Consider the following 12,087-nt stretch of genomic DNA (forward strand, 5'->3'; position numbering starts at 1 on the left):
AGCAGCAGATGGAAAGACGGAAGGTACGTGGAAGATTCTAGTTCTTAAGCTGAATGATAGGTCAATAAGTGCTCATTGTACAATTATGCTCTCATTTACATATGACACATATTCTTTTGTGTCATATCAGACAGAACATTTAACGTTAATTTAAAATACTTTATAAGAACCACAAGAAGAATTAACGTAGGTTTTAGTATTCTGTCAGTAAAACATAGGTGTCTATGTCTTGAATAACTTTAAAACAGCCTGAACTGTGAAGTTAGCTCTATTCACCTTTTCTAATCCATTTTCGATGGAAGTATTACTATATGATTTTGATAACCGTGAAGTAAGAGAGTATGCAGAAACAGCAATATACAGAGTGCACCTTTTTACCAAAAAAACCAGAAAGCCCATGTTTCTATTTGTTTCCTCACCCCATTCACAAGCATTAACAACTATACAGACAAAAGAAGCTGGGGAATATAAAAATCACTATGATTTCCTACATCAGTTACATAATAGTAGACTATTCAAATATAAGTTTAAGAGGGACAGTGACTTTTTTTTCTGTATCCCTTGGCATATAACTGATACTCACTAAATACTCTCTAAACGACTGACTAGATATCTGGCAAATGAATCACTGTGTGATTCCAGTGCAGTTTTACTGTCTCACCTACCAAAGATAACATTACAGTGCCCTCTGCTGTTTCTACTTCAAGTGGAAGTAAAGCAACCTGCTTTGCTACTCATAACATTACTCATCTTTAGTAGAAATCACACTGAAATAGTTAATTAACATATCTGCTGCATCTAAGGAGAACATGAATCAAAAACTAACATTTTTACCTTCTGAATTCAACTCATCAATATAAAATTTGAGGAATTTTACAAGTTTCAAAGTCTGCCTTTAATCTAAGTGGAAGCTAAAATAAGATGAAGTAATTTTTTAAAGTCATAAATAATAACCTGTATGTAAATCCTGTATCTCCTTTTCTTCTAAAGTATACCTTTTCTCAAATACTCCAATAATTTAAATGTCAGTATAGATCATGTAGTTTTTTCATTCAATAGTACAGATCCTAATCAAGTACCATGAAATTACAGTTGATGTTTAAGCAGTCAAAAATGTATATTTAGGGACTGGGAGTGGTGGCTCACACCTGTAATCCCAGCACTTTGGGAGGCAGGCAGATCATTTGAGGTCAGGAGTTTGAGACTAGCCTGGCCAACATGGTGAAATCCCATCTCTACTAAAAATACAAAATTAGCTGTGCATGGTGGTGCATGCCTGTAACCTCAGCTACTGAACCCAGGAGACAGAGGCTGCAGTAAGCCAAGGTTGCGTTCCTGCACTAGGTGACAGAGTAAGACTCTGTGTCAAAAAAAACAAGTGCATTTAACTTTTGACCCTCCAAAAACTTAAGTACTAATAGCCTACTGTTTACTGTTGACTAGAAGCCTTATACATAATACGAAGAGTCAACACATATTGTATATGTTGTATGTATGTATTAAATATTGTATTATGTAATATAGCATGTACATAAGCTAAAGAAAATATTATTAAGAAAATCAGAAGAGAAAATACAATTATAGTACTATACTGTATTTACTGATATAAGTTTATGCCATCTATTTACAAGATGAATCATCAGTTTGAAATAGCAGCAACCACAACTGCAGACCTCAATCTACAGCTAAATATTAAGCAATTAAACTCTTTCTTGTAATGTCATGACCTTCGTCTGCTTCTTGGAGCAACTGAAGCGTCAACAGTGTTACTTCATATGGGTCCCACGGTGTTACTCGAGGTTTACAATATTGCACGAAATATGATGAAAATAGGCAAGAATGGTGAGAAATGACTTTTTAAAGCAATATGCAATTTACTGGAGCAAAGAACTTCATGCAGAGATGATTAGTATTTAAATTTAGCATAAATCACACAGCATTTAAGTATGTATTCCCAACACCTGAGCTCATTGTAATAACAGGAAGTGGCTAGAAAATTATTACAGTAGTACAGTATGTACCAGTTAATGTTATGTAGTTACAATTTAATACTGTATCTTTATGTTTGTTTACATTTTTCTCAACTGGGAATGGCAACATGTACAGTGTGTGTGAAAAGTTTTGATAAATGTTTACTTTTGTAATAGATTTGTGTATATTTTAAAGTAGTGAGAAAATAAACTAGTACCTACATATATTTTATGCATTCATGATATACCTAACCTTTCCTTTATTTTTTCTATGTTTCTAAGGTACAGTTCATCTGTGAGTTTTAAATTGTCACAAATCTCAGAAAATTTTTCCAATATATTTATTTTTAAAAATACACATAGAAGTGGACTCGTGCAGTTTAAAGTTGTCTTGTTCAAGGGTCAACTGTACTTCACTTTAAAAGATATATGGTCTCTAACAAACGATTATACAGACCCAGCCTTTTAGTACTTGGCAGAGTACATTATAAAGTCATATCCAATATCATGATGCATATTTTTATTTATATATGCTTGAAATATATAACCTTAAGTAAATTTCTTCTATTCCAAGTAAAAAATATCTCCATTTGTAAAAACCCAGTTCCTAAGATAAAATATTTCAGTTAATATTTAAAATGCTATTCTATTTATAAAGCTCAGCAGTGCCATTCAGTTCACCTGAGTCCATGTCTAAATATATGAGGTAATTAAAGAAACTGAAGAATCCATTCAAATTATATGCCAAGTAAGTATCACAAGGCTGAACAACAAAACATAAAAATATTTTGAAGCTTGGTGCAGTTGCTCACGCCTGCAATGTCAGCATTTTGGGAAGCCAAGGCAGGAGGATTGCTTGAGTCCAGGAGTTTAAGATCAGCCTCGGCAATATAGGAAAACCCTGTGTCTACAAAAAATAATAATTAAAAAAAAAATTAGCTGGGCACATGCTTGTAGTCCCAGCTACTCAGGAGGCTGAGATGGGAAGATCGCTTGTGTCTGGGAGAAGTTGTGGCTGCAGCAAGCTGTGATTGTGCCACTGAACTCCAGCCTGGGTGTCAGAGTAAAACCCTGTCTCAAGAAAATCAAAAAACAACATTTTGAGGTTTGTGTTCTTTTTCCTACTTTTAAGATTTCTACTTCCGAATGATAATTGTATAATAAATAATATTTATAAAATATTTTGAGTTACTGCATTTAAGAATGAAAAAAGGGCTAGGCACGGTGGCTCACACCTATAATCCCAACACTTTGGGAGGCCAAGGCCACAGGATCACTTGAGACCAAGAGTTCAAGACCACCCTGGGCAACATAGTGAGACCACATCTTTACAAAAAATTTTAAAAATTAATTGGGTGTGGTGGCACAAGCCTGGAGTCCTAGCTACTCAGGCGGCAGGAAGATCTCTTGAGCCTAGAAGTTCAAGGTTGCAGTGAGTTATGATTGTGCTATTGTACTCCAGCCTGGGTGACAGAGTGAGTCCCCTGTCTCTAAAAAATAAGAGTTAAAAAAAAAAAAGGAATTTAGCATATTACTTTAAATCCTCTTTTTAGAAAAAAAAAAATTACATACATACTATAACCAGTTAGAGTTACAGCAACTGATAAACAGCAACTGATCTAGACTAAAAAAGTTCATAGTTAGAAGAAACCTTTACCATTATCTCATTCAGTTCCTTTCCTAGGTCAATGAAATATAAGTCCCAGAACAGTAAACTGACTTGCAATAATCAGATAATTGTTCAGGAATCAATAATAAAACTTCCTAAATCAATATAATTTCCTATATTATTCATCAATAAAGTTAAAATCTTCATCTAATTTATGATGCAGTAAAATTTTAACTATTTTGTTATACTTGAATGCAACAAACTAACAGTTTCCTTCTATCTTTGAATAACAGTAGAAGGAAGACACACTGGACTAGTAACCAATTCTAAATTCTTGGATATTTGTGCTGTCTTAGCTTCAGGCTCTCCTCTATAAAATTAATGCTTTATTAGATAATTTCTGAAGTTCCTTTCACCTCAGCAATTATATGATTTTTAATATAAAAATTGCCCCTCTTACTCCCTAGCTAACTATAAAAATTTTTAGGGGCAGGAATCATGTACATCCATTATGTACATCCAAAAGTTGGCAGTGTCTGCTGCTCCCTGCCCCAAAAAACTCTCAGTAAAATCTGTTGACGTGAATTGGATATAATTTTCAAGGATACATCTTCTAAATCCCTAAGGTAAAACACGTTTCACTTATAAAATACCCAAAGTATAAAACAATTTTCATAATCAAATTATTAAGTAAAAATTCTGACAAACGTGTTTCTCCCATTCCTATGGCAGTGAAATCCTTGTGCTATAACTATGCCTTGTGATAACTGTAGAAAGAAATACTATGAAGAAGAGGTCCCAAATTATGAGTTAGATAATTAAGTAAACAATGCATCTTTAGATAATCAAGATGTAAGTATACAAACACTACCTATGAATCTCAGATGGACAATGAGAACAGATGGGGCACTGGGTACTAAATGACCATTTATATTCTTTACTTTGTATTTCAATTCCTGGAAAGAAAAGTAGAAGACTTAATAATTCAAAATTGAAACACCATTTGCCTTTCATAATAATTACACATCAAAATATTATCATGTCCCCAAACATGCCGTTCAAGCTTTAGCTACTTACTTGATGGCCCAAGGACATCTTTGCTATCACCAAGAAGCTTTTAAGGCAGGGTAATTGAGCAGCAAACAAATACAGTCCAAATCAGGAAGAAGCAAAATGCATCAGGATGGAAACAGCAGTGAAACAAAAGGACAAGGAAAATAGCATTAGTTTATAAGTAGAAAGCACATGCACATCAATAGTAATAACCGTAATAATTTATAAGAAAATTCCTTTTCCACACACAAAAAAAGATCTTGGATTAAGCAGTATCAAATATTTGTTTTGTTTTTAGAAAATGAAGGTGGTAAGAAAAAAATGGATCGCCTAAGTATTTCGTTTTGAAAATTAAGTCAAAAATTACTTTCAATTATAATTCAAGATATGAGTTAGTAAAGGTAAAAATTACACAGAAATTTAAGAGACAGCCAAGTTATGCATTCCTTAAATTTAAGGTGGTTTAAAAACTATATAACACCCATGCACTATTAAAGATTAGTTCTGCATGCCATGAAAGCACGTAACACTACAAGGAGGTTTAGTATGTTTCTTCTACAAAAGAGTAAGGAACATTTATTGAGTACTTGTTACATGCCAAGCATTGTGTGAAGAGCATCTACAGACGCATCAACAAAGTAGAACAAATTTTTTCTCAAATGTCAAAAAAAAACACATAGAAACATTAATTAGAAACAAGTTTTATTAAGTCAGACAAAATTTTCTTAGGGCCCAGTAAAAATCAAGCATAATATTTCGAGCTACTGGTCTTTGGGAAGTCAGAAGATCCAACCCTTGAATGAAGAACTTGCAGTCAACTAAAAGAAACAGGAAAAAGGCTGCTGACCTTCTGTTTAGTAACTATTTTAACATAAATTACTCTAAATGTTGCCTATGGATAAGTGCTTTGGTTCTGGTAGGAACAGAGTTCTCAGCTCTCCTTCACTTTAAATACCAAATACAGTAACATATCAAAACAAATGCAATAACAGAAACAAAAAATTCCCGATAATTACATTATTTGTTGGTCTTAAAGAGGCTTGAGGATCTTAATTGACTGTGACAAAACAAGTTAGCAGTTGTTTGCTTTAGGCTTTTGTGACCTCCTTGGATAAAATCTTGGACCTATTCCTTCCCTAAGTGATGGCTTTTTACAATACCTGAAATGATCTTCTAATGCCTTGAAGGCATTTGCTCTATTCATGTTTGTGCAGTTTCCCATTTAATCTCATTCTTTTGTTTTACATACAAACTAAAGTTGACAAAGTTATATTCTCCTTGGCTCAAGCAATCCTCCAGCCTCCGCCTCCACCTCCCAAAGTGACGGAATTACCGATGTGAGCCACCACACCAGGCCCTAAATCACTTCTAATGAACAGAATACAGCCAAAGTGATGGGATGTCTCTTCTGGGATTAGATTATAAAGAGACTGTGACTTCCATCTTGCATGCAGTTTCTCAGTCTCTTGAAGAAAGATTACCCTGGGGAACCACTGTCACTTCATATGTCAGTCTTGTAGAGAGGCCCACTAGGTGAAAGAACTATGGTGTTAGTGAGGTCGGCCAACACCACTAGGTGAACTTCGAAGCAGATCTCCTACTCCACCCTCCACCCCCAGTCAGTCTTTCTTTTTTTGTTTTTTGAGGCAGAGTCTCGCTCTGCTGCCCAGGCTGGAGTGCAGTAGTGTGATCTCGGCTCACTGCAACCTCCGCCTCCCAGGTTCAAGTGATTCTTCTGCCTCAGCCTCCCAGTAGCTGGGTCTACAGGCACGTGCCACCACACCTGGTTAATTTTTGTATTTTTAGTAGAGATGGGGTTTCACCATATTGGCCAGGCCAGTCTCGAACTCTTGATCTTGTGATCCACCCACCTCAGCCTCCCAAAGTGCTGGGATTACAGGCATGAGCCACTGCACCCAGTGTAGTCAGTTTTATTTTGAATAAGATGGGGAACCACTGGATGGTTTTGAGAAGATAATTGACACGGTCTGATTATATTTTAACAGAATCACTGTGATTGCTATGTTGATAACGGACTAGAGAGACAAAGGTATAACCACTTCGGAGGTTACTGCTATAATCTAGGAGAGAGGGTGAATCATGGACCAAAGTGTTAGCAGTGAAGGTGATGAAAAGTAGCTGAGCTCCAAATATATTTTGAAAATAGAGGAAACAAGATTTCTAAATAGACCAAATGTGAGATAAAAGAAAAAAAGGCAGGAACAAAGTAATGTCAAATGTTGGGGTTTGAGCACCTGGAAGGATGGGACTGTCATTATCTGAGACAGAAAAGATAGTGAGAGCAGCTAGTTTACAGGGAGAAATATAAGGAGGTCACTTTGGATCAAACTAAGTTTGAAATGCATGCCAGACATTCATCCAAGTGGAAATGTCAAGCAAGCAGTTGGATATACAAATCTGTAAAGGGAAAGGTTCAGGCTGGTAAGAAAAATATAAATTATGATAAATATGAGAGTTATGATATATGACCTGAATGGCTTAATCATAAGAGATTGGAAAATGCCATAGGATAAAAGAACAGGCCCTAGAAAAACATATATTATAACGAACAACACAACTAAGAATCACACTCAAACACTGCAAATGCAAAGCTGAAACACAATGAAAAATAAACATGGCTTCAGAAACCTTCCTCAAAAGGATATGGATACAAAAGCACTAAACTAGGAGTTAAGCGAAATCATCCTTCCAGAGTTGCTTGTAAGTGATGTCAATGGGAAACAGGATATAAGTAACTGAGGATTACATATCAAATTTACAAAGTAACATATACATCACTGAAGTCTTCTGCACATGGCTAAACTGCCCCATACTAATTCTTACCACTTCGAGGACCTGGGTCAAATTTGTACAGTACCATGTTGTATAACACACGAATAAAAACAATGTGAAATTACTGTTGTGGAACCACTGTACCCAATTACCTTGTACAATATTTAAAAAGTAAAATGCTAGGCGTTCTTCTTGGTTTTTGTTAAAGAACCTAAATAAAGCTAGAATCTCAGAGAATCCAAGAACAGCTTCTCAGTTTATTCAGAAAAAGGTCATCATGGGCGCCTTGCAGCCCCAACTACATGGGAGACTGAGGCAGGAGGATTGCTTGAGCCCAGGAGTTCAAGGCTGCAGTGTACCATGATCCATGATCCATGATCGCACCTGTGAATAGCCACTGCACTCCAGCCTGAGCAACATAGTGAGACCCTGTCTCTAAAAAGAAAGTTTCTCTAATTGACTCTATTTCAGTAACTTATGTTTACCATTATCCCACAATGTCCAGTTATCTCACTAATTTTGTTATATCGATAAGATATATTGGTAACTATATCGATAATAAAAGTTTCAGACATATTACCAAAGTATTTAAAAGCATGAAATATTTATAGCCATTACCCAAATGTTTACTAATTTTAGTCTATAAATCTCAGAAATAGTGCACTATGCAAAAAAATGTGATTGTATTTTATTTTATGTCTAAATATTTGCCACCTCATCTATAATTAGCAGTAAACACACAACCTTTAGGGCCTGGGAAACTTCTCAGTCTCAAATCACGATGGAAGGCCACACTACTAAAGAAGTAATCCCACGCAATCTATAGCTTTGATTCCATTCCCTTTGGCACAGCACTTTCCTCTTAATATACATCATGGCTTGATTTAACTCATCTGACTCATGACAAAGAGCTCATCAAGCACTGATGTAGCCGGTGGCACCTTTTCACCCAATAAAGTTGATCAAGTTGTTACAGTAGCAATTCTGCTGCAGCTGGCTCTGAGAAACTACAATTCAGAAAGAGTATACAAAACATCTGAAGAATGCTCTATTTAGCATTATTATAAGCCCTTAGAATAAGAAACTTCAGAGAGAGCTATATAGTGCAGTTGAGAACTGTCTGTTCTTTTAACAGGACTCATCACTCTACACTTAGCTGAATTTTTAATATTCCTGTAATCATCTGCAAAACGTACTTGTGCACATTTTACCCCTGAGTTTCATGGGAGAGATTTTAAAGGAGTATTTGTCTTGGAACTACAGCTTTTCACTGTTGGATAAAGAATATGATCTGGCCTACCAAGCAGATATTTAAAAATAACCTAATCGCACTTTTGATCCAGCAATTCCCCTTCTAGGAATATTAATAAGGGGATCATACAAAATGTTCAAAAAGATGTGTCCGGCTGGGCGCGGTGGCTCACGCCTGTAATCCCAGGACTTTGGGAGGCTGAGGCAGGCAGATCACGAGGTCAGGAGATCGAGACTTTCCTGGCTAACACGGTGAAACCCCGTCTCTACTAGAAATACAAAAAATTAGCTGGGTGTGGTGGCGGGCACCTGTAGTCCCAGCTACTTGGGAGGTTGAGGCAGGAGAATGGCGTGAACCTAGGAGGTGGAGCTTGCAGTGAGCCAAGATAGTGCCACTGCACTCCAGCCTGGGCAACAGAGCGAGACTCCATCTCGAAAAAAAAAAAAATGTGTCCATGGATATTTACCATAACACCATTTACAGTAATCTAAAGAAGTAACCTGTTTTAAACAGGGTAATAAAATACCTTCACACAATGAAATAGCATGAAGTCATTAAAGTTTCTTTTTCCAGCCAGGTGCAGTGGCTCTCACCTGTAATCCCAGCACTTTGGGAGGCCAAGACATGAGGATCACTTGAGGTCAAGAGTTTGAGACCAGTCTGGCCAACATGGTGAAACCCTGCCTCTATTAAAAATACAAAAATTAGCCACGCGTGGTGGTACGCGCCTGTAATCCCAGATACTCTGGAGTCTGAGGCAGGAAAATTGCTTGAACCTGGGTGAAGGTAGCAGTAAGCCGAGATCACACCACTGCACTCCTGGGCGAAAGAGCAAGACTCTGTCCCCCCACACACACACAAAAAGTTTATTCTTCACCTACTAAAAAACATGCATTATATATTGGCTTTTAAAAGGTTATAAAGAAGCTTGTATGATATGACCCTACCTTTATAAATTTTATTATACACATACAAACTTGGGAAAGATGCCACCAAAATATCAATAGTAGTTAACTTTAGGAGGTAGGATTTTACTTATATTTTTCTGTATTGTTTAAATATGGTACACTAGTATGCATTATTTTTACAGTCAAAAAAACTTACATTTTGGAAAAAATATAAACAGTGTTTAACTGATATTTTTCAATCTACACTAGCTTATTTCTTATTATGACATAATTATCTGTGATTAAGTATAGTGGGAAGTATATTTTAAGAATCCAACTTGAAATCCTAAAAAGATGAAAAAATGTTAACATGTCGCACACAGCACCACATATTACTCACTGTCTCTTGAACTTCAGCAACTTCTGAATATGGCAATATCTAAAAAGAAAACAAATTTTCTCAGGAGTGATTTAATCTCATACACTTAAATCTGAATCTAGAGAGCACCCAGAATTTATCAAATGAATTAAGTGGTGCAATAATCTTTTAAGTAATAGCTATTTTTCAAAATTACTTCTACACTGAAAATTGAATCTTTTTAAAAAAATCTTCTTCTAGACCGGGCATGGTGGCTAATGCCTATAATCCCAGCACTTTGGGAGGCTGAGGCAGGCGGATCATTTGAGGCCAGGAGTTCGAGACCAGCCTGGCCAACATGGTGAAATGGCATCTCTACTAAAAATACAAAAAATTAGCCAGGCGTGGTGGTGGGTGCCTGTAATCCCAGCTACTTGGGAGGCTGAGGCAGGAGAATCGCTTGAACCCGGGGGATGGAGGTTGCAGCAAGCCAAGATTGTGCCATTGCACTCCAGCCTGGACAAGAACAAAAAACCCTGTCTCCAAAAAAAAAAAAAAAAAAAAAAAAATATTTTTTTCAATCTGAGTCATCAGGAAATTACAGTTAATTTGCCAACCTGTGGAGTCTTCTCTGGCATTGGCCTGGTACTTTTTCACACTTTATATCCTTCCTTTATGTATTTAAGTCTATCAGTCTTCTCATGTAAGCCTCTTTTGGTTTCTAAGAATACTCCTCTGCTCTGGCTTCTCTTCTATTTTCCTGCCTCCACACTTAGTCCTCCCAGCCAATAAGTGAATGGCCATTACCAGTGCTCAATCTCAACTATTTGTTGTTCTTCCTCTACCGGCTCTTTTCCTGCAGGTTCCATTGATGCTCAAGGCTCATTTATTACCTATATTCAGATAACTTCCTAGTTTCTTCTTCATACCTAGCATATCTCCAAAACTTCAAAACATTTCTATGTATATGTTTGGACATATAATGTACATTATTGCATATCCTTCTAGTTCTAAAATTATGTTAACAAAGGAAGGGCTTTACATCTTTGTATCAGGGATAGTAGTCAGCTTTCTCTCAGAAACCAGCTTCCATGCTGATTTGCCCATTTTTCTTTCAAACACTCAGGCATAAACCCTTGATTCATCTGAGACATTTCCCCCAATATCGGATTAAATTATTAAATTCTGATTTTTTTGCCTCTATGGTGCCTATTTCACATTCAGTCTTTTTTTTTCACTTCCCATTAGTGCCCCCTATGTCAGACCCACATCACCTTATGTGTCAATTTCTGCATCTCCCTTTCAGTAGATGTCCCTGCCTGCAGTCTCAGCCCACTCATTCATTTACTATGCTACATACCAGAATTAAAAAACATGATAAAAACATAGTCCCTACTGCCAAGATCACCACACATAGAAGACAGTATGTATTACGGTTTATTCAACACTAACATAAGTGATCTCCAGTCTACCCAACATTACTCATTCTTCAAGCTATCCCATCATTAGCATGCCACTTAACTTCTTTCTGTGAGGTTCCTTTTTCTCCTTTGTAAATGCACTAATTATTAAACCTTACACATTTCTAGAATTGTTATGAGGCTTAATAGTTTACATGAGTATTCTATATAAATTTGTTTTGAAAATCAGTATATAGACATAAGGCAGAATTACTTATTATTAAAACAAATGAGAAAGACTAAGAAAGGACCCAGAAAAAAGTGATTAATTTACCAACTTAATTTTCTAGGCAGTCACTCTGGCCTCATTTCTCCTCCACTAAAGAAAGTCTGGTGGCACCCTGTTCTTTTAAAAATAAGCCCCCAACACGGATAGTTAAAATATTTTACAATTTGGCCCAACTATCCATCCCACAGAAATAATGATTTTCTACAAGACAGTCTCACATCTCCACTTAACTCAAACTCCACTTAGCTAAAATTCTGCCTAGTAAAACTAATTGTTTAAAGTGATCTGTAATTTTCTCCCTACTTTCTTTTTGCTTCCCTACTCAATAGCTTGAAATTTTTATATGTATTTTCTGTCTTTCTCCACTCCAATGTTAGCTCCACTGGAGTGGGAATTTTGTCTATTTTGTTCACTGCTACATCTCTTAAAACTAGAACAGAGCTTGGCACCATAGCAGACACTCAACAAACCCCTCA

General features: G+C 36.3%; 1 protein-coding gene across 12 annotated transcripts in view; it reads right to left on the reverse strand.

Moving 5' to 3' along the window:
* The window catches only part of OSBPL8 (oxysterol binding protein like 8), a 217,602-nt gene that overhangs the window by 107,464 nt on the left and 98,051 nt on the right, over positions 1 to 12,087 (reverse strand). For 4 of the 12 annotated variants that reach the window (XM_050748529.1, XM_050748526.1, XM_050748527.1 and 1 more), the window contains 2 exons: positions 9,965 to 10,003; positions 4,657 to 4,693 (listed from right to left, as the gene is read on the reverse strand). The exons of 2 other annotated variants lie outside the window; for them this stretch is intronic. In XM_050748529.1, coding sequence (XP_050604486.1) covers positions 4,657 to 4,693; positions 9,965 to 10,003 — 76 coding nt within the window. Of the gene's footprint in view, positions 1 to 4,656; positions 4,694 to 9,964; positions 10,004 to 12,087 lie in introns of those variants that run through there. 6 more of the 12 variants (XM_050748532.1, XM_050748530.1, XM_050748534.1 and 3 more) reach the window with 3 other exon arrangements.

The sequence above is a fragment of the Macaca thibetana genome, chromosome 11 (genome assembly GCF_024542745.1).
Source record: "Macaca thibetana thibetana isolate TM-01 chromosome 11, ASM2454274v1, whole genome shotgun sequence".
NCBI lineage: Eukaryota > Metazoa > Chordata > Mammalia > Primates > Cercopithecidae > Macaca > Macaca thibetana.